Genomic DNA, 26,785 nt, shown 5'->3' with positions numbered 1-26,785 from the left:
ATATCCAAAAGGTAAAAATGACTCAAGTATTCATCAATAGAGAATGGATAAAAAAATTGGTATACCCATACAAAGGAATGTTATCGGCCATAAAAAGAAAATAAGTTCTGATCTATGCTACAACATGGATGAATGCTAACATTATGCTGAGTGCTCTAAGTCACACAAAAAGGTCAAATACTGCATGATTCCACTTACATGATATAACTAAATATTCAAATTTATAAAAAGTTTAAAGAGCTGATAAGGGAGGGAAAGAAGGAGGTAAATGGAAAATTATTACTTTATGGTTATAGAGTGCAATTAATGTCACTGAGTTGAATACTTAAATTAGTTAAAGTGCCAATATTTCCCCAGTACTAAGGATTGAACCCACGGGTACTCTACCAGTGAAGTATATCCCCAGCCCTTTTTATTTATTTTTTTTAGTTTGTGACAGGCTTTCACTAAGATGCCTAGGCTGGCCTGGAATCTCCAGTTCTCCTTCCTTGGCTCCCCAAGTTGCTGGCATTACAGGTGTGTGTCACTGTGCCTGGCTAAAATGCCCAATTTTAATATATACCATGATCTCTTATAAAAATTGGGAAAACTGCATATTGGTGTTTGGTTTTTGGTCCTTTCACCTTATCCTAGTCTCTAGATCTTTGTCCCATACATCTGCTCTACTTTGCTCTCACAAGCACTTATACTCCCCATTTAAACAAAACAAAAAAAAATGAATTTTCTTTTCCTTTTAGAAATTGTTCTAAGTCTATAACATTAATAAGTGGTTGTAATACCGGCTCAGAATCATATATTTGTGTCCTCCATAGAACTATCCTGCTAGTCATAGTCATGCCCTTTGTGACCCCAATATCTACTACTGTACTACAGGACACAGTCCTTAAAGTAGTTCATTATTTTGTGGGGAAAGTATACCTAAGAGAATATTCAATAGAGCCTGGAACATTGTTTCCCTGTTTGTCATTTGGGTGTGACCTTTCCATACTAACATCTAGTTAATATATTCTTTTTAAAAAAATTTTTAATTGTAGAAGTAATATATATCTATATTTATTTTATGTAGTGCTGAGGGTCGAACCCAGTGTCTCATGCCGTGAAGCAAGCGCTCAACCACTGAGCTACAACCCCAGCCCTAGTTAATATATTCTTTAAATAGAACCATTTATTACAAAAGAAAACTTTATAATTAATGGGAATACCAGTATCATTGCTACATATATTAAAGATAAACTGTCAAAAATCAAGACAGCCGCCTGTAATCCCTGCGGGTCTGGAGGCTAAAACAGGAGGATCACAATTTCAAAGCCACCATCACCAACTTAGTGAGGCACTTAGCAACTCAGAGAGATCCTGGCTCTAAATAAAATACAAAACAGGGCTGGGGATGTAGACCTGGGTTCAATTCCCGGTACAATAAATAAATAAAATAAAAAACAAAGCACTTTAAGGCACAGCTTTATATTATTGTCCTCTAAAATCTCTGAACTCAACGTCTGATCTGTCAAAAGGATAGAAGCTTGTAGTTAAAGACATAGGCACGAAATGAAGCTTTTCCAGGCTTGTGGTGAAGACGAACTGCAAAGGACACGTTATCCGTACGTAATTCAACATAATTTACTGAATCATATTAATTCTGAAACAACTTTTTCCAAATTTCAACTTTTAAATTGGGAGCGTCTTACGATCAATAGGGTTCAGGTTGCGATAGATTAGTGGCGTTTTCCCTCTCTCGGTAGTTGGGTATGGAACCAGGACAAACCGGGCTGGGTCCCGGCACTATCTTTTGTCACGTGCAGACTGCGGCTGTTACACAATAGCGCAGGTTAAGCGCTCGTCACAAAGCTTCACGCAAAATGAGAGGTCGACGTAGATTTTGATATTCAAATTATTTATTTTTGTTTAGTGATAAATTTTACATAAACCTCACTATCATTTAGCGGGCTCCTAACAGATATTGAAAACATCATACTTTTATTTAACTGTCATCACCAGGGAAGAGCTGGAATTCTCTAGGTGCGAACACAGGTAGGATCCTACGCCGCAGCTTCTGCAATAGCGCGGTCGGCGTCATGACGCCAGTAGGCTTTGTAGCGTCACGACCACGCCCACAACGAGGGGCGGGCCTCCCCGAGACCAAGCTGCGTGCTGACGCCATACGCTGGGGCGGGGCCGAGAGTTTGGTGCCCCGGAGCGGGGTGTAGGTGTCTCATTCGGGTGGAGCTGAGCCGGAGAGAGGTAACTGTTCGCTACTGCTGGGCCCATCCCCGCGCCGGGGACCAAGCGCTTGCCAACCGCGGGTCGCGGCCGAGAGCGAGGTCGCCGCGTCCTTGGAGCTGCGGGAGCGGAGGTGCCCTGAGCTGAGCGGACGGAGAGGGCTGATTGAGGGCGGCGGTAGTGGGAGGGGACGGGGCCTGACGGACGGGCTTGGCAGCCAATGACCTGGCGGGGGCGCCCGGCGGGCGGAGATTGGCGGGCCCGGCTGGCGCCGGGGTCGCGCGGGACGCAGTGCCGCGCGCCATTGGCAGCGGGCGGTGTCCCGGGTGACCTCAAGGTCGCATTGCCGTCGCGTGACGGTCCGTGTTAGCCGCGGCCTCAAGTGTGCTGTCCTTTGTCCAGGGGCGCTGGCCTGTCGGCCTCACTTCACGGCACTCACGGTTCTCTTTGCCAGGCCCACTGGCTGCCAGGTGCTATGTAGATTTGGCCGAAGTTCGGATAGAAACTGTTCGCGCTCCCTTCCTTTGGGAAGGGTGTGCGACGTGAACTTGGAGAGTTGCCTGCGGAGAGTTAAGGGGACTTCTGCCGCGGTGCCCTCACCCTGATTGCTGCAGCGCCAGGCCCCTCTTGCCCACCTGGTAGTCTGCCATCACTGAAGTGATACGTTTTGCAAGAGTCTCTTAATGTGGCGGCTAAGCTCTGATGACAGGAGATCTGGCGTCAAATCTGTGCCTTGGGAATAGAGGTTAGGATACTTATGGAATAAAGAAGCAGGTTGGTTTGGCCATGGGGCAGCTGATTAGAGATGAGGGAAATGCGGTAATCAGTGGTTTCGCGCTGGCGTTATCAAACTTCTGGCTCTAAATTGGACGCATATTCAGAAAATGGCGGCGTTAGCCTTGTCTAAGGGTGGAGATTTCTTCACTCTGACGTCAAAAGGTCACTTATCGGACACCTGTGCAGGCTTAAGTATAGGATCGATGCTTTTAGACAGTTTCAGATACACAGAAATTCCTGAAAACATTGTAGGCTTCGTGACGCATATGTCAGATGTTATGTAAGTTGATAGGAGTGTATTGCTTCAGCTGCATGACCTTTGAAGTTGGTGATAAAAGCATTAAGTAAAAGCAAGTAAAGTAAAGGGTTTTTTCCAAGTTTTTCCTTGGTTTCATGACCTTGGCATGTTCCACCTCTGTCTGTGGGCCCCTTTGCCTTGATACTAGTCAGATAGAACATACAGTATAGGGATTTCCTTGTGCCTGGTCTTATAGTCCTGCACTTGGAGTCTATTCAGTTACGTTGCTCTCAGGAGCCTACATTAGGTTGAGTGACACTAGGTGCAATAGTCAAAAATAGGGAAATATTTAACACTATAGTAGCTTTGTAAAATAGTTCAAGACTGGATCTTGGGAAGTTGGAACAGATCAGAGTATCCTCATTATTTTTTTTTTTTTTTGAGAGTACTTTTAATATTTCACTCCCTGCCTTAAATAACAGCTTTATTGAGGTATAATTCACTTGATATAATTTACATTTACTACATTTTACCCATTTAAAGCACACAGTTCAGTAGTTTGTAGTAAATTCACAATTATGCAAGCACTGCCCCAATTCAGTTATTTTTAACGGTTTTTTTTTTTGTTTGTTTTTTTTTAAATTTGACACAGGGTCTCATTAGAGTTCCTGAGGCTGGTCTTGAACTTAAATCCTCCTGCCTTAGCCTCCTGAGTTGCTGGGGTTACAGGCATGTGCCACCACTCCTGACTTGAGTCTCAGAAATTCATACTCATATGAATTTTTGTTGGTTTTAAATTTGAAAGCATAATTTATTAAGTGCCAAATATTTACCATGTTTATATGTCTAGTATGTGCCCCTACTAGGGCATGAGGAGTGAGATCAATTAAAAGTGACTCCTTTGAGTGCTGTTTTACAGTATCATTTTTAGTTTTTGAGATGAGTGTACCAATTATTGAAAAATTTGAGTAATATGAAATTTTGAGAAATTATACATTCAAATCTATTGTACATAGTCATAACAAATAGTGCATAGATCCTGCACTATTGTTTTTCCCACTTTTCTCCATTGGTAACATTTTGCAGAACTACAGTAAATATTTTAAGCTGATGTTGACATTAATAAAATTCAAGATACAGAAGTAACAAGGATTCCCCCTCTTGCCTTTTTATAGCCATATCCACTTTTCTGCTGCCCTCAGCTCCTGGTAACTAGTTCACTGTTTCTATAATTTTGGTGTGTCAAGAATGCCAAATAAAGGCACTGATACAGCCTTTTGAGATGGTCTTTTTTTTTCACTGGGCATAGTTCCCTGGAGTTTCATCCACATGATTGTGTGTTATTGGTGACTGTTCCTTTTTCTGGCATTCAAGCTGTAGATATACCACAGTTGGTTTAACTATTCATCCATTGAAGGACATGTGGGCTGTTTCCATTCCTTAGCTAGTACAAATAAGTCTGCTATAAACATTCATGTACAGGTATTTATGTAAATGTAAGTTGACATTTTCTGTGAAAACGCCCAAGTGTGTGTGCAATCACTAGATCTCTAGTGCCTGCTTAGTTTTCAAAGAAATGGTTAAACTTTTTCAGAATGGTTATACTATCTTCCTTCCTTCTCTCTTTCTTTCATTCTTTCTGGGAATTTAACTCAGGGGTGCTCTACTATTGAGCTATATCACCAGCCCTTTTTATTTTTTATTTTGAGATGAAGTTCTCCCTAAATTGTTGAGTCTGACCTAGAACTTGCAATCACTCAGCCTCGGCTCTGAAATACCTGGGATTATAAGTGTGTGCCACTCTGCCATCATTTTATATTTCTGCCAGCAATGTATGTATAATCCAATCCATTTTCTTCACAGCCTTGCCAGCATTTGGTGATATTACTATTTTTTATTTTAACCATCCTAATATATATGTAGTAATGTCTCATTTTTGTTTTAATTTGCATTTCCCTGATGGTAAATGATATTGAACATCTTTTCAGGTGTTTACTTGTCCATCTGTATATACTTTTGTTTAAAATGCCTGTCTTTATCTTTTGCCCATTTTGTAATTGGATTTTTTTTCTGATTTTTAAAATTATATTAAAATAATATTTATATTATCTTTGTTTTTGTTTTGTTGATGCTGGGGATTCAATCCTGGGGTGGAAGTGACCTACCACTGAGCCTTATTAAATTTTGGGGAGAACAGGGTCTTGCTAAGTTGTCCAGGCTAGCTTTGAACTTTGCCTCCTGGATTCCTGAGGTCAAATGTGTGCCACTGTACCTGGTGACATAATTTTTGCTTCAACTGTCAAACATAGTTTAGGAAACTCAAGGATATTGTATTTATCCATGTATTTGTTCTTTTCATTGTTCTTTCTCCCTTCATCAGTGTTTCAAGGTTCTTCTTTTCAGTGTGTGTATATGTGTTTGTGTGTGGTACTAGAAATTGAACCCGAGGTGCTCTACGGAGCTATATCCCCTATCACCAGCCCATTTTACTTATTTGTTTGTTTGTTTATTTCAAGTTTGCCAAGGCTGAAGATTCTTTCATCAGTTCCTTTCTGTTCAGAGAGCTTATTTTAGCCATTCATTTAGAGTAAGTCTGTTGATGACAAATCCTTAGTTTTTCTTCATCTAAGAATGTCTTGATTTCTTTTTCATTGCTGAAGGATATTTTGATGGGTACATGATTTCAGATTGACAGTTCTTTTCCTTTGGCACTTGAAAAATACTGTGTCAAGCTGAAGGTGGTGGTGCTTACCTGTAATCCCATGACTTGGGGGCTGAGGTAGGAGGATCACAAGTTAAGGCTAACCTAAGCAATTTAGCAAGACTCTGTCTCAAAATAAAAAATAAAAAGGGCTGGGGATGTGGCTCGGTAGTAAAGTACCTCTGGATTCAATCCCTAGTACCCGCCCCCCCAAAAAAAAAAGGAAAGGAAAAGGAAAAAAAAATACTGTTTTAATTCCTCTTGACTTCCATAGTTTCTGATGAGAACTGTAGTCATTCAAAGTTAATTTTAATTTTTAATTTTCTGGTATATAATGCATTCTTTTTCTTAATTCTCACAAGGTTTTTCTTTGAGTTTTCAAGTTTGGTTATGTATGTTTCTTTGGGGGTCTGTTTCTTGAATGTCTTAAATTTATTCTTTTTGCCAAATTTAGGGAAATTCCAGCCATTTTTTTTTTTTTCAGCCTCTCTTTGGGACTCTGATGATACAAATATTAGATATTTGTTATAGTCCCATGTTTTCTGAGGCCTTGTTCATATTTTTTCAGTCTCTTTTCACTGATCTTCAGATTAGGTAATTTCTTTTGCCAGTTCACCAGTTACCTTCTGTCCTCTCTATTTTGCTGTTTAACCCATCCATTATTCCATTTTTTCAGTTGTGAATTTGTTTTCTTCCTTATATTTTCTCTCTCTTTGCTGAGACTGTTTTCCCTTTGTTTCAATCATGTACATAGTTGTTCATGAAAGCACTTTGATGGTAGCTCATTTAGAATATTTGCCAGATGATTCTAACAGCTTTGTCATCTTGGGGTTGTCATTTCTTTAAGTTGAGATTGTTCTGGTTCTTAATGAGAGATCTTTGATTGCTGCTGGGACATTTAGGGGGTCAAGTTATGAGACACAGTTTTATTTAAATCTCTCAGCAGAGTAGAACTGCTTGGGGGGCAAAACTGCCTCAGTTTTGCTCTGTAGGGGTATCTGTACAGAGCAGGCACTCCTTGTTACTGCTCTGGATGAAAGTTCCCCACTGATTGCAATCTGCCTGGGATGGTGGGGTGCGACCTCATTACTCCTGGGCAGGGTTGAAATAGGGTTCCCACTGATAATATTGTGGGGGCAGGGAGGGGGATGAAAGTCTCTGGTTTCTACTCTGACATCACTTGAGTGGGTGAGGGTGGGGCCCCCAGTGTTTTCTCTGGTGTTGGAGCAATTAAATTTTCCACCTTGCTGCCCCTTTCCTGGTTCTTTGGCTAGAGAGAACAGGCTTTTGTTGTGGCTATTTCTACACCTGTTGGCATTTTTGGATTTCAGGCTTCTCTAGTACTTGATCTGGGACATGAAGTAAAAAGAAAACTGGGAACTCACTGCTCTGTCCCCCTCTAGGGCGCCACAATCCCTAACCAATCTGCTTCCTTCTATTCACCTTCTAGAGTCTTATTTTGTTTTAAATGTAATATCTCATGTTTTTAGCTATATTTACCAGAAAGGAACAGTCTTGACTATGCTTTAATAAAATGTTGACATATTATCTTACTTTCCATAAAGATTTAAAAATTTGTACTCTTTCAGCACCTTGAAAAATTACCTCTCTACCTCCCTTCTCACAAGTTAACCTCTTCAGACACCTGTAGCCCTTGACACCTCTAAAGCTGCAGGGCCATACCCAGGTACTGAAGCTCATTTGGGGGACTCACTTTGGAGGTCTTCCTGTGATGAAGGAATGTGATTTGGTGAGCTAGGTGGGCTTCTGTGCTAAATGATGGAGATAGAGTACAAATGTTTCAGAAGTTAGAGTGGCTGCTATACTAAATTAACTGATGTTTAGATATCTTAGAACTTTTAGCTTTTTAGAAATATCACTGGTTGGCCCTTTTTTCCTGGTAATTTATAATTCTTTAATCACAGAAACTTTGAAGTTTGAAAAGTGTTTTTATGTTTGTGTTATAGTTACAAACACACAGTATGAGTTATGAGATTAGAATAATTTCTGTCTCTGCTTTGTGACTCAAAGACACTGAGCACAAGCTGTGTGGTATTAAGGCTCACACACTGAATTGGTGTCACACTGATAAATTTCCCATTCAAATGTAATCCTTTCCATCTCCTATCCCCCAGTTTGTCTTTAATAAGAGGTATTATTATCACTAGCAGAAGATGTTGAATTGCTTGAGATTCTCAGTCAGTAAAGGAGAATTGATAGTTTTACTCTGTACACATATGTTCTTTGTATCACTGCTCAAACTATAGTAATTGCAAACATGGAATAACAGCCACAGGTATGAAGCAGGTATTTGTTCTTGAATCATAAGAAGAATGAGTCTGAAACAAACATAAAATAAAAGGGAATATATTTTCAAATTGTTCTTTAAAATGGTTGCCAGCCAATACACATAGGTGGTAAGCTTGTATGCTTTTTTTTTTCTCAAAGACTCAGTTGATAAGATATTGCACAAGCTGTTTTCGCTAGACATTGCCTTTTCAGTTATCCCTCTGAATGTTATGTTGATAGGCATCAACATATTTCTCCTATTCCCGCATTCTGCAGTAGGGACTTAGAGGTGACCCTTGGATATAGAGGAAATTCTAGACACAGACCTGGAGGGCTTCATACTCAGAAAAAAAATTACATTTAAAAAAAATACACGGGGGTTGGGATGTGGCTCAAGCGGTAGCGCGCTCACCTGCATGCGTGCAGCCCGGGTTTGATCCTCAGCACCACATACAAACAAAGATGTTGTGCCCGCCAATAACTAAAAAATAAATATTAAAAAATTCTCTCTTCACTCTCTCTCTCTCTCTCTCTGTCTCTCACTCTCTCTTTAAAAAAAAATATACACACACACACACATATATATATATATATATAAATAAAATAGATGGACATAATACCTTTATTTTATTTATTTATTTTTATGTGCTGCTGAGGTTCAAACCCAGTGCCTAACACATGCCAGGCAAGAGCTCCACTGCTAAGCCACAACCACAGCCCCAAAGTAATAATTTCTTAAGGATAAGGCAAGGCATTTAACAAAAATTTTCTTTGATTTTTACTTTTTTGTTTTTATATCTTGTTCTGAATGTATAAATTTATTCTTGAAGTCAACAGATTACAGATTATAAGTCTTGAAATCAACAGATTACAGATTATATCATTTTGTATACTTTATTGATCAATTCTCTTGGATTTTTTTCTCAGACATCATTCTTTTAAAACAACTTCATTAAGATATAAATTACATAATGTACAATTTACCCACTTAAATTTTTTTAATTTTTAATTTTTTTTTGGTACTGGGGATTGAACCCAGGTACACTTAATCAATGAGCCACATCCCCAGCCCTGTTTATCAGGTGTGTGCCACTGTACCCAGATACCCACTTAAATCGTACGGTTGAATACTTTTGAGAATATCAGATGGTTGTACAACATCAGCACAATCTAGTTTTAGAGCTTTTTCATCTCCCCTGGAAAGATACTCTCATATCCATTAAGAGTCAATCCTCATCCTTGTGCCTTTCCCCTGCCTCAGGACTAGGCAACCGCTTTTGTACTTTCTGTCCCTATGAATTTTCCTGTTATAACCATTTCATATAAATGGAATAAAAATATGTGGTTATTACTAAGTGTAATCTTTTCAGGGTTCATCCACATTGTAGCATGCATAAAATTCATTTGTTTTTATTACATGATATTATATTATATGGATATACCACAATATGTATTCCTCAATTAATAGATATTCAGATTATATTTTTTGCTTTTACAAATAGTGTTGCTATTCAAAAAATACTGTACCAGTTTTTTTGTGGGCATATGTTTTCATTTGTCTTAGTTATCTATTGAGGCATGGAATTGGTCATATGGTAATTTTATGTTTATGCATTTGAGGAACTGCCATTCTTTTCCCAAAGCGACTGTATCATTTCATGTTCCGGCCAGAAATGTAGGAGTTTCCATTTACTTATCCTTGCCCAAACTTGTTATTTCTTTTTAATTATATCTAATGAGTATAAAGTGGCATCTTGTGGTTTTGATTTTTTTCATTTCACTAATGATTCATGGTGTTGAGCCATGAACATTTTTTCATGTGCTTACTAGTCATTCGTATATCCCTGGGGAAATAGCAATTCAAATTCTTTGCCTCTTTTTTGATTGGGTTATTTGATATTTTCTGTGTACAAGTTCTATATCAGATAAATGATAAATGATTTTCAAATACTTTCTTCTAGTCTGTATTTTAAAAAAAATATTTATTTTTTAGTTTTAGGTAGGCAAAATATCTTTATTTTATATTTATGTGGTGCTGAGGATCAAACTCAGTGCCTCATGCATGCTAGGCAAGCACCTTACCACTAAGCCACAACCCCAGCCCCTGTCTTTTCTTTCTTAATAGATCTTTTGAAGCACAAATATTTTGATCAAGTCTGGTTTTTTTTTTTTTTTTTTTTTGTGTGTGTGTGTGTTCTTTGTACTTTTGATGTCTTGACTAATCTTCTATTGGTAGAAGATTTACTAGAAGATAGACTCCATCATAACTTGAAAGTTATAAAACTTCAAGTGTCTGACACTTTTATCTCTTGTACTTAGGACTTTGATCCATTTTGAATTAAATTTGTATGTGATGTGAGTTAGGGGTCATTCCTGTACACGTGGAACTACAGTTGTCCCGGCATCATTTATTAAAACTATTTTTATCCTAACCCTAACCCTAACCCTAACTTGGTGCACTTGTTAAGTAGAACTGTTTTTTTAAGCAGGTGCTCTACCCATGAGCTACGTCTCCCACCCTTGATATATTATCCTTAATATTGACTAGTATCACTCAAAAGAATGTTAATATTGTGACTTAAAACCTAAAGTTGATTGGCCGGTAGTTTTCTTTCTTTTCACATTTAGTATCTCCTTACCACATTATGTAAGGGAGAAGGGTGAAGGACAGGCTATTTACCAGAATTGGCAGTATAAATCTAGTGTCAGCTCTATGGGTCTGTCAGAGTATAGACAGCAAGCAACTTTCCTGGCCATTCCTGGGTGGAGAAGGGGTATTGCGCCATCTGCTGAAGGGCAACTTTCCTATGAGTCATCATTGTAAGGGAAGTTGAAGATCTGTGGCTGTCCTGTTGACTGCTGGGTAGCAATAAACTATCAGACTCAGTGACTACAGGAGAAAAAACCCTATATTAGAGGTAGTTGGATATCTCTTGCTGCCTTGATAATAAGGATGTTAGATGAATGAGTGTTTTCTTCTGGATCTGAGTAATAAAAAAATTTAGCAACAACAGTAGTATTTTTGCTACTAATGTTAGTAGCTGTTTGCCTTAAATTTATTAGTGGGAAAAATTAGAGTATAATGGGAAGTCAGAAGAACTACTGTTGAGTTAACAAAAAACTTTTGATTTCTAAAGTAAAAGAAAATGCAGGAATTAAGGTCACATGCTGTAATTAATCTAGAAATATATTGCTTATTCACCATTAATTCAGGAGGAGCAAATTTTTTGCTTGTTTAGTTTGTTTTTACACAATCTATTCTGTTTTCCTTTTTACTGACCTTTTTTTTTTTTTTTTTTAACTCAACACTAGAGCAGCCAGAGAAGGACATGTTATATTTTCATTGTCTCTACGTATAGTCTGAGTATATCTGGGCCAGGAAGAAGGCTCTAATAAAAAGTACAGACGATTTTGGGAGTTACATTTATTTCCATACATTTTATAATTTCAGAACTTGGATTATATCAGGTACATATGAAATGAGGTGTATTTGTTATTGTTTTGGTGTTGGGATTGAACCCAGGTCCATGAGTATGTTAAGTGCATGCTGTACCACAGAACTACACCCCAAGCTCTGGACATGGTATGTAATTTCAATTTTACTGCCAGAGAATCTGCTTTGAGCAGAATCATGAACAAACAAGCAATCATTGAGTCCAGTAGGACCCCACAAACACACACACACACACACACACACACACACACTTATCTCCCAGCCCTCTTAGGCAGTGTCATTTCATGGAACTTTCCTCTTTGTCCATTGATGTTTCAGCCTCTTGACCCCGAGACCAAAGCGCTCCCAGGGTCCCTTTTGCTGGGACTGGTTGCCCATTGGCAGCTAGAACTCAGAGGAAGAGAAGCAATCTTCATTCTCTTGGAAGAGAGTCACTGTCTAGAGGCAGCAGGGTTCCTGGGAGTGGCTGGAAGTCGTTTTTGAGACTCTTTGGGAACAGTATAATATCTCTAAACTCTTTCAAGTTCCGGTGGACATATAACTACTTTTATAAAATGACTATTTTGATAGAGGATTATAAATTAGATCAAGCAAATCAGTGGATGAATCTAAATCTCTCCTTCCTCTCTGCGCCTTCCTTCCTGTCTAGTTCAGACCTCCCTTGCCCCTGGACTCAGCTTCTCCCTCTCTCTAGTCCAGTGGATATAAGAGATTGGTGGGCCTGGCAGGTTGTTGTAGAGCAGAAGAGGATTCCACTGTTAAGAGGGTTGGATAGGGATCCTGGTTCTACTACTGGTAATCCTGTGACATTGATAAGATGTAAGGAACACCCACTCAGGCTATCTGTAGAGTGTGTGGGTTTATGCACAGTTTTTGCACAGATTACTTAACTGCTCTATTATTTCAGTTGTGTAGAGCCCTTGTGCTCATTTGCTTAGACATCTGCCTCCACAGGATTTAAGGACAGGCTAAATGCCAGTCACAGTCTGACTTTTCCTCATTCTTCCTTCCTGGCACCACAGATCTGACTTTTCTCTCAGTCTCTTACCACTTTTTTACTTCTGTCTTTTTGTCTGCAAGTCCTGAGTCCTTCCACATGCAGTGCCTCTCTTCCTTCCTTCTGGTCTATATCCTTACTGTCTGAGACACTTCTACCTGGAAGGAACCCACACCTCAGAGGGTTTTCTTGGCATGTTCTGTGCCACTCAAGTACTCAAGGCTTTCTTTATGCCATTTTTATGTCTCAGGAGTAAATTACTTGAGTGTAAACAAACTATTTTTTCTAATTTCCTTGAATTTTCCAGAGCACTGTGAGGATAGCAAGTATTCAGTAGGGTCTTAATAGATTAGAAAATGTCTTTCTCGTCTGCAGTTAATCCTTATCCTAAATTAATTAATCCTTGTTGCCTTTTTTTTTTTTTTAATATTTATTTTTTAGTTATCGGCGGATACAACATCTTTGTTTTGTATGTGGTGCTGAGGATCGAACCCGGGCCGCACGCATGCCAGGCGAGCACGCTACCGCTTGAGCCACATCCCCAGCCCCCCCTTTTTTTTTTTTAACCAGGGATTGAACCAAGGGGCACCTGACCACTGAGCCACATCTATAGTCCTTTTTATTTTTTTATTTTATCAAGATAGGGCCTCAGTAAGTTGCTGAGTCTGACTTTGAACTTGAGGATCCTCTTGCCTCAGCCTCCTGAGCTGCTAGGATTATAGGTGTACACCACCATGCCTGGTCCTTGCCTTTTTTGTGGTTGTTTTATATAATATATAAACATAAAGAAAGTCACTTTTGTTAAACCCCTCAAACTAGTTTTGCACTTTTTCAATGCAGATGATAACATCTACAACTGTGTACCAACCTCCCTTGGGCTAGCCCATGCCTCCTAGTAGGCATTGCAAGTATGTGTGTCAGCTTGACATAGTCTTGCTCTGTCTAGCTCTTTGGCTGGTGGATTCAGGCACTGAGTAGGCAGAATGCTATTGCAAATGCATTTATAGATCAGGATCTTTGTCCAGAGTAGGGTAAGGGATTTTTAATTTTTTTTTGTAGCCTAAGTTTCTATAATGCTGTTTTAAAACTTTTCTTTCTTGTTTTTTTCCCTACAGGTAGTTGGGAAAGATTTCAGGACAAAAATGTTTCATTTAAGGACTTGTGCTGCTAAGTTGAGGCCGTTGACGGCTTCCCAGACTATTAAGACATTTTCACAAAACAAACCAGCAGCAATTAGGACGTTTCAACAGATTCGGTGCTATTCTGCACCTGTCGCTGCTGAACCTTTTCTGAGTGGAACTAGTTCGAACTATGTGGAGGAGATGTATTGTGCTTGGCTGGAGAATCCCAAAAGTGTACATAAGGTAAGTTTCACAGGATGATCTTCCATATTGGTGTGTTGTTCTAGTGCTGACTGGATGCCCAGGTAAGTGTGCGCATCCTGAGCAGTCATTGGGCAGACAGACAGGCGACTGGAGCCCTGCACCGACCACCACACCGTTTGCATTAAACCAGTGTGGCCTCAACAGAATTCGTTCCCTTGCTTGATGTACAGTAGTTGACAACAGGATCAATCCAACTAGCAGATGAAGAAGCACATGTATGGCCATATGAGGATAAAAGGATGCTCATGTATACCCCTGCAAGGATGTGAAGAAGCACTTGTATGGCCCTACAAGGATAAGAGAAAACACGTATGAAGCCCTGTGAGGATGTGAGCAATTACGTGTTTATTCTATAAAGACTTGAGGAAGCATGCATGTGGCCTTCCAGGATCTCCCCCATGGCTACTTCAGGATGAAGCCTTTGAGGAAAGAAAGTATATGGGAAAGAATGGGACCTCAGGAAGCTCTTCCATCCTAACTGTTCTGAGAAGACACTTACATATGATATACCTTAAAGTCGCTTAATGCAATTTCTGTATAAATGACCTTCTATTTATTTATTTATGGTTGTCAATGGATCTTTATTTTTTTAATTTATATGTGGTATTGAGATCGAACCCAGTACTTTGCACATGCTAGGGACGCCCTCTATCACTGAGCTATAACTCCAGCCCCTAAATGACCTTTTAGATCATTGTGTTTCTGTTTCTTTCTGATTTCTCTGTTACTTATAGGGGCATCTTCTTCTTAGATCACTTTCTTTACATGTTTGCTGATATAAGTTACACCTGGAACAGTGTGTTTATTCAGTTTGTGGCCAGTGAATATTTATAGGTGCCAGTAGCCATTTCTTTGTTTTTAGGTAAGGCTGCCAACTTGATGGGTGGGGTTGCAGTGCAGTGTGGGTGGAGGGTAGATTCTATAGTTCCTCATCTGTATCTCATCTGTCTGGTCTCTGGAAGAGTAGAAGGAAATGAGAGGCATGGTGCTCAGCATTTACATGGAGGGCATGGTCAGCCAGCATTGTTTATTCATACTGTTAATTGTGCCTTTATCCCACCCTTGAATCATGAGGTTATCTTACCAATAGTATGTGCTCATTGGCCTGTGAATATGTTTCACCTTCAGGTGTCAGTGACATTGAAGAGTGAAACTGTTTTTGAGATAGCTGGATCCACCAGGCCCTGGATTGGCAGTAACACCCCTTGCTTAGCCCTTTCCCCAAAAAGAAGTGTCCTATGAACGTGCTTCTGCTTTAGTTATGTTGAATCCTGGAGGTTCCTGATGACAGCAGGTACAGATTGTGTCTGACATAACATAGCCCAAACATTTCAGAGTCAAAGACTGTCATCTTGTGCCAGTCTTTTCTCAAATAACCTTTTTGTGACCAACCAACTCATTTTAAGTCGTGTTAGGATGTAGAGATTGCAGCTCCTGAATGACAGCACCTTGAATGTGAGAGAGATAAAAAGGACCTGGCTGTGAGCTACGTGGTCATGGTGCCCATTCCTGAGTGGCCTCTGGGTGGTAGGACACACAGTAGCAATGGCCACAGTTTTCTCCACATGGGACTGATACTAGTGTAGCTGCTATTGATGTAGCTTTTAAACAGAGTTTTGTGGAGGCATGGTGGCTTTGTGTTCCTTGGATGTGTAAATGACTAGTTCTTGAAAATTCTTTTTACCACATGGTATTAGAGAAAGCAGAATGTGATGGCTGGAGAGTAAGGGAACTGGTTAGGATACCTGCTGTGTCCCTAAGGTGGGGTAAGAGTACCCAGTTTAGCTTGAGCCAAGGCCCCCCCCCCCCCCCCCCACACACACACACAGATAAGGGCTGCTGGGGAAATGATCACATTCAGGAGAGGTCCACTGGAGGGGTTGTGCTTATAAGGGATTTTGTACTTTAATCAGAAGGTGTGTGTAGGTCCTTGGCAGATTTTATGACCATTTCTGAGTCTCTGAGGAACTCTTTCATTATCAGGTATGTGCTCTGTGCCTCTTAGCCTGAGAATAGAAGGAGGACTGATTCAGGGATCCTGGTGGGATTTCATTTTGATCTAGTGGGATTTCATTTCTCGTCTACTTTGCAGACAGTGAGGTGGATCCTATTCAAACTGAATTAAACCCATATTTGGTGCATGCATGTTTTTCAAGCAAGATATTCCATAATTTCTTTCAAATTTTGAAAAGCATCTGTGACCCATAGAGGGTTAGGATTCACAGCCTAGAAATGCTTTACTTTATTAAGAATGCTTAATTTATGCCCTTTTAGAACACATAGTTTAGGTAGAGATAATACAATTACTGTAAGATTTAGATCATCTTTCTTATCTCCCACTTCCACTTCAGAAATGTCCTGAGGTCAGATTCCATATACATTTTTAGAAAGCTCAACTGCTTCTGGGATTGACCTTTCACATCCAGTAGAAGCAGAACAAACTCAGTGTCTCCCTCTTCTGCCCAGCACTGCTTTTTTATTACTAATTTTTGAGCTTCGTATCACTGTGTCTTCAAGTCAGGTAATAGAGAGGAGTATAAAGGAAGCACCTGAGGAGACCCATCTTCCAGCTTCAGTAGCTCCACCCTGTGCTAGTCTGTTAAAACCCAGTTTGTGACCCACTTATTTTTTGTTGATTGATTTGTTATGGGTGGGGGTCCCACTGGAGTTTTTATAATAATGGGGATTGAACCCAGGGTGGGGGCACTTTGCTACTGAACGATATCCTCAGCCCTTTTTATTTTTGTTTTGAGACTGGGTCTTACTAGTTGCTGAGGCTGGCCTCAAACTTGGGATCCTCCTGCTTTAGCTTCCTGAGTATATGGGATTATAAGGTGTGCTACCATGATTAGCCACTGGATTATATTAAGGCAAATCCCAGACTTGTGTCATTTCTGGCATGAAATGCATCACTCTGACTGATAATGAGATGTTTTCATAACCATACCAAATAAAATTAATAGGGTATTTCTCTAATTGAATCTCATCTTTGGTCTGTATTTAAATCATTGTAATTTTTGGGGTGAGGGAAGAGGTACTGGGGATTGAACTCAGGGGCACTTGACCACTGAGCCACATCCACAGCCCTGTTTGTATTTTATTTAGAGACAAGGTCTCAGTGAGTTGCTTAGTGCCTTGCTTTTGCTGAGGCTGGCTTTGAACTTTTGATCCTCCTATCCCAGCCTCCTGAGCCGCTGGGATTACAGGTATGTATGTGCCACTGCTCTTAACTGACTAAATCATTGCAATCTTAAAGCTTCCCCCCATCCCATCCCTACCCTGTTTTTATTGTTTGATACCAGAGATTAAATCTAGGAATATTTAACCATTGGCTACATCTCCAGTCCTTTGTTTTTTATTTTGAGATAGGGTCTCACTAAATTGCCTAGGACCTTGCTAAATTGCTGAGGCTGGCTTTGAATAGGCGATCCTCCTTCCTCAGCCTCTCTAGTTGTTGGGATTACAGGTATATGCTACAATATCTGGCTTAAAGTTGCCATTTACATTTGGATTTAAACTTTATAGTTGGTTGTTGTATCCCTGTTTTCTTGTGTGTGTGTGTGTGTGTGTATGTGTGTGTGTGTGTGTGGGATAACAGGTATATATCACCACACCTGGCTTCTATCCCTGCCCCTCTTCATTATTTATTTATTTATTTTTCAATTATAAAACATTTGGTGCTTGGGATCAAACCTGGGGCCTCAAGCATGCTGGAAAAGTGCTTTACCACTTAGCTACACCCTTAACCCATTCTTCTTTTTAAAGAAAACTTGTTTTTAAAATATTTAGGGATGGGAATGTAGCTCGGTGGCAGATGTTTGCTTAGCATGCTGAGGCCCGGGTTTGATCCCCAGATTGCAAGAAGAAAAAGGAAGAAAGAAAAAAAGAAAATGTTTGCTTGCAAACATTTCGTCTGTCATAAAGTATTAGAGCAAATCAAAACTGCACATTCCTTCTTCCTCTGGTTCTGCTTCCTAGGCAGTACTGTCAATTGGCTGAGTCTTCCTCTGCACCTGGCTCACTGTCCTGCCATTTGTTTCTGAATTTGATCTTATCCAAGACTGTTTTCTCTGTTCTAGGCTGGCATCTGCACTCCTCACTGAACTTTCTTAGGAAACTTTGAGGGTGACCTGTACCTCAGCAGATCAAGTCCTGCCTTTTGAGGGTCTAAGCAGGACACATGGAATGGTGACTATTTGTATTTTTGTCTTAAAAACAGTCAAAACTGCCAGGCATTATGGTACATGCCTATAATCCTGGCTACCTCAGGAGGCTAAGGCCAGGTGGATTATAATTTTGAGGTCAGTCTGGGCAACTTATGATAGATACTCTGTCTGAAAAAAACAAACAAACAAACAAAAAAAACGGAAAGAGCTCAGAGATAGCTTAGTGGTAGAACACTTTCCTAGTATTTGTGAGTCCCTGAGTTTGAGTCCCAGACTATAAAACTAAAAAGAAAAACCAAAAAAGTCAAATGAAACAGTTAATGTTTAAGATAAATAGTTGGGAACTGTTAAGCCCACACTGGTTTGGATATTGGTCTCATTTTGTTTGGTAGGGACAGGGGCCAACTCCCAAGTTTGGAGTAGCATCTAGTTATTCCCAGTGCATTGGTCAGCAGGTTCTGACCTTTCTAAGGAGGACTGAGGTTTGGTCCTGAGAGGGTGGAAGGAACTAGGGCAGTTGTCCTCTCTGCTGTGCTCCAGTACCTGCTTTGAGAATTCCAGCCATTGGCTCCTCTTTCCTTCTTTGCCTGATTATTTGGCTTTCCCATAACTTTTCCTGGACTCCAGAGCTCTTTCCCTGTTTTGTGTCTTCTTGTTGGAACCCCTCTCTACTTCTGAAGGCCTGTCTTCTGGTTCTTGTTAATTGATGCCCATTTCTTGTTGACTTTTTCTTGTGCCTTTTGCTTATCCACTCCTAAAGTGTGGTAAGAACTCTGGTTCACACGTGGTTGCTGAAGGAGTGAGGGCTCTGTGTATTCAGGGCATGCTGCCGGGCTGTCATTCTCACCTCTGCATTTGGCCCTTTGGCTCTTCCTTCTATGTTTATGAAACATAATCCTCCTATATTCTATGAATGAATCAGCTGAAAAACATACACACAGTCCCTATCATGCAGTGATATGGGTCTTTTTACTCTGTAGCAGTGAAATTGACTTGGCTGCACTTACGGGAATAGGAGCCTGGCATGCTCTTTTCTGTACTGATCTGAGGCTTAAGTTACCCTTACAATGGCTTTGCTCTTGGTGCAGGGTGGTGGTTTTCCACTGTTCTCAACATGACAAGGAGCAGCTGTGTTGGAATATCTGTGGAACACTTTGATGCTACTTCAATGATTTATTTTTGGGAGAAATTCAGAAGGCATTTTGGTTACTGTGTGGTGCTTGGAATACGTCCTAGAGAGTTTTGGGGGTTTTTGGGGGCAGTGATGTTAGGGATTAAATGCATGAATTTGTGATTTAACATTGAGCTACATCACAATATTTTACTCTTAATGGGTTTGCATTTATGGTTCAATTAGTGGATAAATTAAAAACTCTGAAAGCAACAGCATAAAGCAGTATATCCACCTGTCTAAGTGAGTAGTTTGCAGCTTTTTTTTTTTTTTTTTCTTAGTACCAGGGTTTGAACCCAGAGGCATTTAACCACGAGCCACATTCCCAGCCCTTTTTTATATTTTATTTAGAGACAGAGTCTTGCTAAGTTGTTTAGGGCCTTGCTAAGTTGCTGAGGTCAGATTTGAACTTGTGATCCTCCTGCCTTAGCCTCCCAAGACACTGGAATTACAGGGGTGCACCATTGTACCCAACCAGTTCACAGCTTTTGACATTTTTGTTAGAGGCCTGTGCTGAGTGATGGACTGTGCACCATTGTTGTGCAGCATGGGAGGGAAAGCAGCTCTGCCTCTCTTGCTCAGGGTGGCAGTGAAGAGAAGTTTCTAAAAGAGCCAGTGCCACGGGGTATAGTGGCATACACCTGTAATCCCTGCAGCTAGGGAAGCTGAGTCAGGGGGACTGCAAGTTCGAGGCCAGCCTGGGCAACTTAGTGAGATTCCCCCTCACAAATAAAACATAAAGAGGATTGGGGGTGAAGCTGCACACTGTGGCGAATGCCTATAATCCCAGTGACTCAGGAGGCTGAGGCAGGAGGATCGCAAGTTCAAAGCCAGCTTCAGCAAAAGCGAGGTACTAAGCAACTCATTGAGACCCTGTCTCTTAATAAAATACAAAATAGGGCTGGGGATGTGACTCAAGTCGAGTGCCCTGAGTTCAATACCCGTTACCCGCACCCAACCCTACTCCCCAAAAAAGGAGTTGTGATGAAGCTTAAGTGGTAGAGCATCTCTGGATTCAATCCCCACCACCTCAAACAAAACAAAATTAAAAAGTGCCAGTGCTTTAGGAGAAGTCATCACATTGTATAGACACCTTGTTCAGCCTCTAGGTGCCCTGCTCTCTGGTTCCCTTCTCTACCCAAGGGTGCCTTGTGGGAGATCTTTGGGCCCTTGAAAATCTTTCCTAGCACTATGCATCTCTGTTTTGGCTATGAGGAGAGGAGTTTGTGATTGGAAGATAGAGGCATTGTACTTAAAACTCTGAAGCAGCTGCTTTGTGGAGCTGGACTAAGGCTCCTCTTCAAAGGGCTGCTGAGTCATTGCAGTGGAGGATAGAGAGGGTTGATACTTGCTCAGTGAGCCCTAGTCAGATGACCCCAAGGTGATTGCTGTGGTTCTTTCTGTCTGGCCTCCCTGGAGAATTGCCACTCTGGGAATGTGCAGATCTAGGGCAGAGGTAAGTGCTCTCCTTTTCTGAGGAATGTCACAAAGCTGCTTAAGAGAGTGGTCTTGGGGTATCTTGGATCCTCCCCCACCCCCTTACAGGAAAAGCCTGTTTCCTGAGAGCATTGGTGAAATAACCCACCCCAAACTTAAAATGGCACCAATGTGGTATTTCTCTTGATTCTGTGGGTTGTCTGGCATCCCCCTATTGACTCCCAGGGCACCTCTGTACATCTGAGACTTAGCTGGGCAGGGGCTATGAAGGTCTTTGTTGTGTCTGGCAGGTGGTGCTGGCTGCTTAATGGGCCCTGCCATCCTCTGGGAGATCAGAACTACCCTTGTGCCTAGTCTCAGGTTAGCTCTAGGGAGAAGTGATTATTGCAAGCCTTCTGAAGCCTAGGCCCAGATTGCACATTGCTGCCTGTTACATTGGTTAGAACAGCTTGAAAGCTTTCTCCAGACTCCACCCCTGATAGAGAGGCAGGACATCTGTATGGAGTGGGAGACTGTATAGGACTGGATGGCACCCCCAGCCTCTTCATAGGGATCTGATAGTATGGTTGCCTTTAGTCTACTGTAGCAGTCCTGATACTAGTGAATTCCATACAGCAGAGCTAAGGCAGTTTTACTATGATAATCTTGGGTATGTATGGGTGTAATTTATATACTCATTCAGAGAGAAGATAATACAAATTGTTTTAAAATATCCTCTCATCTATACTAAATGACAGCATTAGTGATAAGGGAGCATGCATGCATCAGTTTCTTTAACTTAGAAATACCTAAATAGAGCCAGGCACCTATAATCCCAGCACGTCGGGAGGCTGAGTCAGGAGGACTGCAAATTCAAAGCCAGCCTCAGCAATGGCAAGGCTCTTATCAACTCAGACTCTGTCTCTAAATAAAATACAAAATAAGGCTGCGGTTGTGGCTCAGTGGTTGGGTGCCCCTGAGTTTAATCCCTGTTATCCCCCCAAAATACCTAAATAGAACCCCCAGTTTTGTGTACAACCAGAGATATGAAAGATTGTGTTCTGTATGTGTAACATGAATTGTAATGCATTCTGCTGTAATACATAACAAGTTAAAATTGACAAAAAGGAAAAAAGAACCCCCAGTTTTAACTGGCTTAGTATAAATGGGTTCACGGTGGCATAATAGCAGACCTGGATCTTGGTGCACCTGAGGTTTTGCTTCATTGGTGGAATGGTGGTGGGCAGTAGTCTGACCCAGGCCATGAAAAAGCTGTCCTACGTGGTAACAGTCTGGATGAGGCTTGTGTGGATTGTGTCCAAAGTCTAGCTCTCCCATCCTAAGCTCTGTCTTTGGAGAATTGTGTTTAGCTCTCTAGCAGGAGTTAGTCACTGCAGGCTCTGGAGGTAGGCAATCCACCCACAGGCCTCCCATTAGGGAGATGATTCAGAAAGCCAGGGCAGACAGAGTCACATTTGAAATTTATTTCTAGGACATTTTCAGGAAGGGCTTGGGGCCCACAAGTCAGAATAGATTTATGGGTAACATTGGAAGGAGGACATAGAGAGTGATCATGCTGCTGGCACTGTGTGTGAGCAGGAAAGGAATTGGAAAGCCGAATGCTGACTGACTCTCTGCCCTTCAGAGTAGCCTCCCTCCAGACAGGGTAGTCATAGAGTACCAGGATGCTCAGGAACTGCCTTTTTATTGGTTTTGCTGAATAAGAAAGCTTAAAGGAGGGCTGTGCTATTATTAGTTGTTATTGGTCATTCATTGTCCTGTAGTTCACATTTATAGCAATCATAAAGCATTGTTAGTATCAAAATTTAATAGGTGAGGCTATATATGATAGCCTTGTCATGGCCTTTGGAGCCCGGGCTGTGGCTCCTTGAACTGAGGAGACCAGAACCTGCCCTACCCCATTCCCCTGGGTGATTGTCACATGTCCTTGGTGAGTCCTTGACTAGTTCCAGCTGGAGACAAGATGGCACTAGCATAGTGACCAAGATTGGTCACATGGGAAAGGACAGCTGCAGGATTGGGTCTTTTGTCTCTGAACAAGAAAAGGTGGCCAGTTGATGAGGCCCATCACAGTCATAGAGTCTGGGCCCTCAAATAAACTTTAGTGACACATGACTAAATTCTGGCACCTCCTCATGTTCACCATCCATTTCTTGAACAGATACAAGTGTAGATGCAGGTGTTTTTTATTCTATTCTATTTATTTATTTTTAAAATATATATTTATTTTTTAGTTATAGTTGGGCACAATATTTTTATTTTATTTATTTATTTTTATGTGGTACTGAAGATCAAACCCAGGGCCTCACACATGCTAGGCGAGCGGTCTACCACTGAGCCAAACCCAGCCTCTGCTTTTTATTTTTTTTAAAAAAAATTTATATTTTTAATAAAAATATTTTTTAGTATATTTTTAAAATATATTAAAAATATTTATTTATTTTTATCCACTCACTGGGGATTGAACCCAGGGGTGCTTAACCACTGAGTCAAACTCCCAATCCTTTTTGTCTTTTATTTTGAGACAAATCTCACTAAGTTGTTTAAGGCCTTGCTAAGTTGATGAAGCTGGCTTTGAACTTATGATCCTTCTGCCTTAGCCTCATGAGTCACTGGGATTCCAGGTGCGCAACACTGCATCTGATACAGGTGCTTTTATGTGGGGGTGTGTGTGTGGGTGTGTGTGTGTGTATACATTTTTTTTTTAAAATTATAGTTGAACACAGTATATTTATTTTTATGTGGTGCTGAGGATCGAACCCAGGGCCTCACACATGCTAGGCGAGCATTCTACCGATGAGCCACAATCCCAGCCTGGTACCAGTGCTTTTTAAAATTTAAGAAGTTGAAAAGATAGATACAGAGCTGTCATATTAAATAGCTGTGCTCCTTGCTTTTATAGATTAGGAAAAAGGCCAGAAAACTGAAGTGACATCCCTGATCTCATAAGCCTGAGGGAAGCATACCTGGCACCTGCCTGTAGCTCGTAGTAGAACAATCATCAGGAACTGGAGAGGATCATCCCACAAGAAGGTCTGTGTCAGAGACATTTGTGGGAAGAGTTGTCAGATGGTCTGTTGGATGCCCCTCAGAAGTAGAAAGTCCTCCATGAGTGTTGTCTTTTTGGACTTAACAACTGAGAACTTAAGGGGAGCTTGGCCCTGAGACTCCTAAATCTTCAGACTTAGATATGCCTCTCTTGAGCTGTGGATGTGTAGCAACACACAAGTGCCCCTTGTTCAGAAGCTTGAACCTGTTGAGGTCAGTGCTGAGGCAAGGGGGAACCCCCTGGAATTATATGTCAACTGCCCCATCCTTAGGACTCTCCTGATAGAATATACCACCCTTGCCAGGCTTTCCTACAGAAAGGAGGTTGAGTCTCTTCTAATTTAATTTGGCAAAGGTCAAAGTTGATCACCTGCTCATGCAAAGCACTAACATGCCTTTAGCCTTTGAAGAGCATTCTCTCTTTGGGAGAAAGAGCCCTACCACTGCAAAGAAAGTCAAGGTCAGGTTAGTGGGAAGCATGGGCAGCAACAACTTTAGGCAGGAAATGGTTAAAAAGCTTCATGTATTACAGTTCAGTGCTTTTAGTTTCAATTAAATAGGAACTCTGGTTTCATTTCAGAGTGTTAAAATTATTTATGTTTTGAAATCTGTTGTGTTTTGATTGAAGTCATCTGGAAGTAAGGTGATGACCTTAAGTCCACTGTGAGAAGTTTGCAGGGGACTTGAACTCTCTGTCGGTGAGCCTCCCTTCTCTTGGTAATAATAGTTAGCCACTGTCCTGGTCCTTGTTCCCAGAGTGTGGATAACCAGGTTTCTCCCATGTCCCAGGCCACCTTCCCAGTCTTTTTCTTACACATCCTACTATATAGCCACACCATGGTCTCAGTACCTGATAACAGGATGGGGCTGGGGACTTTTCTGTCCTTTCCCCGCCTCACTTCTTGTGACCTACCTGTTCTTGAGAGCTCAAGCAATAGGCCACCTGTTGTAAGTGCCCTTGCTTCCTCAACACATGTCCATTCTGTGAATTTATGTTTGCTTGTCTTACTCTTCTTGAGAGTAAGAAGCTTATTTTAGTTGCCTTCCTTGTCCCACACCTTATGGAATGCTGTGTATATTTAGCCTTTATACTTGTTAATTTAGACAGAACTGGCTTTTGAGCTTTTGAGAAATAATGTCCTCTATTTTTTTCACATGGTATATTCTGCATTCCTGATACTCTTTTAGGAAAAACATGTTATATTAAGAACTTAACAGGATTCCCACAACCCCTTAGCAGGTGCAGAGTTTGTTGCCCAGAACTCCTCTGTCTTCCAGACTCACCTTTCCTGGCAACTGTCCCTTCAGGGTCACTTGCATCCTTATTCACCTTATTAAAATGCTGTAACCTTTTAACCTTTTTCCTCTTATCAATGATTTCATCCTCTGGTGGTCAGAGAGTTGAGTGTGTATATGTAACCTTTTTGCATTCAAGACTAGGTAAGGAGACAGGTTTTCCTTATTACTTATGTAACAAGCCAATTAAGAGGTTGAAGAGGCTAATGACTTTAGTGCTGGGTGTGGTGGAGCTGGGAACATAGTTTATGTCACTGTGACTCAGAAATCTTTGCCACCAACAATCTCCCCCAGAAGCCAGAGTCCAACTTCATCTCTGTGCTCCAGGGTGAAAAACTATTCCTATTCCTTAGGCTTTCCTACGGAAATTTTTATCTTTTGTACTGTTTGGTTTGTTTGTTTTTGGTGGTACTAGCGATGGAATCTAGGTCCTTTCTAGCCAAGCGCTTTATTAACCGAGTTGCATCACAATCCTTTTTTTTTTTTTTAATATTTATTTTTTAGTTGTAGTTGGACACAATGCCTTTATTTTATTTATTTTGATGTAGTGCTGAGAATTGAACCCAGCATTTTGAACGTGCTAGAAGAGCGCTCTACTGCTGAGCCACAACCCCAGCCCCTTAATCACAACCCTTTTAAATTTTATTTTGAGACAGGATTTGACTAGGTTACCCGATGGCTTTGAATTTGGAATTTCTCGTGCCTTAACCTCCAGAGTAGTTGGAATTACAGGTGTGTGTCACCACACCTTGCCCTTTCTATGTGGTTAAATCATCTCTTTCACCCGTGAGCCAGTTCCTGCCCTCTTTTTCTGCTTCTGCCTTGTCTCTGGATTTTTTTTTTTGTGTGTGGTGCTGGGAATCAAACCCAGGGCCTTGCACATGATAGGGAAGCAACATTCCCAGCACTGGAAACTTTGGAAGTAGAAGTTGCTGTCCCTGCCCACACTGAGCATGGGTTCTGGGATACTCAGACAGTAACGGAATAGTTAGGAGTAAATTTGACTTGGAGAAACAGAAAACTCAGCTTTGCAGCTTAGATAAGCTTATTTCCTCACCCACCAAGAGATTGGGGTTGCACAGATAGATTCTCAGTCATGATGCCAGTGCCAGGTGCCACCTTCCTTAATGGGTGGGCTGTTATCTCCCAGGTGTTATCTCACACTCAGCAGGAGCAAGGGAGTTCAGGAGCTGGCATTCTTTTTTTTTTTTTTTTTTTTTTTGAAGCTTTTCCCTTGTGCTAGCTGATCACTGACTTGTCTTAGTCTAGACACAATTTATCCTCCAGAATGGAAATGGATGGCTTAAATTCTGGTAGTAGGGGAAGACCAGTAGTGAATACACAAATATCAGGTTGAGATAAGTATAGGAAGAGACAAATAAGCCCTGGGATTAGGAATAGGGGAAACTCTAGTGACAAAGCCAAGTGTTAACACTGACAGGGATCAGCCATTTTGGAGTGAGGCAGAAAGGCCAAGGGATGAGAAGAGGAAGAAAGGCAGCTGTCTGGCCTTGAGGGAGGGACGGGCAGAAGGGAAGCACCAAGGCAGGTGGTCAGGGGGCTCCAAAGAACTTAAAACCAGAGGGTTGTGGAAGGCAAACAGCTCTCA

At 41.1% G+C, this 26,785-nt stretch overlaps 1 protein-coding gene across 6 annotated transcripts in view; it reads left to right on the top strand.

Moving 5' to 3' along the window:
* The first annotated feature begins 2,103 nt into the window (after positions 1–2,103).
* Ogdh (oxoglutarate dehydrogenase) overlaps positions 2,104–26,785 on the top strand; it is an 85,170-nt gene continuing 60,488 nt past the window's right edge. For 4 of the 6 annotated variants that reach the window (XM_046437899.2, XM_058576856.1, XM_046437902.2 and 1 more), the window contains exons 1-2: positions 2,104–2,238; positions 13,789–14,037. In XM_046437899.2, coding sequence (XP_046293855.1) covers positions 13,816–14,037 — 222 coding nt within the window. In that variant the 5' untranslated portion in view covers positions 2,104–2,238; positions 13,789–13,815. Of the gene's footprint in view, positions 2,351–2,632; positions 2,963–13,788; positions 14,038–26,785 lie in introns of those variants that run through there. The other 2 variants (XM_058576857.1, XM_058576858.1) reach the window with 2 other exon arrangements.

Source organism: Marmota monax, unplaced genomic scaffold (genome assembly GCF_021218885.2).
Source record: "Marmota monax isolate L192 unplaced genomic scaffold, Marmota_monax_Labrador192_F-V1.1 WCK01_AAM20220418_F8-fsc00109, whole genome shotgun sequence".
Lineage (NCBI taxonomy): Eukaryota > Metazoa > Chordata > Mammalia > Rodentia > Sciuridae > Marmota > Marmota monax.
The sequence above is the reverse complement of the archived record's forward strand: the minus strand, read 5'-3'. Positions and strand labels throughout refer to the sequence as shown.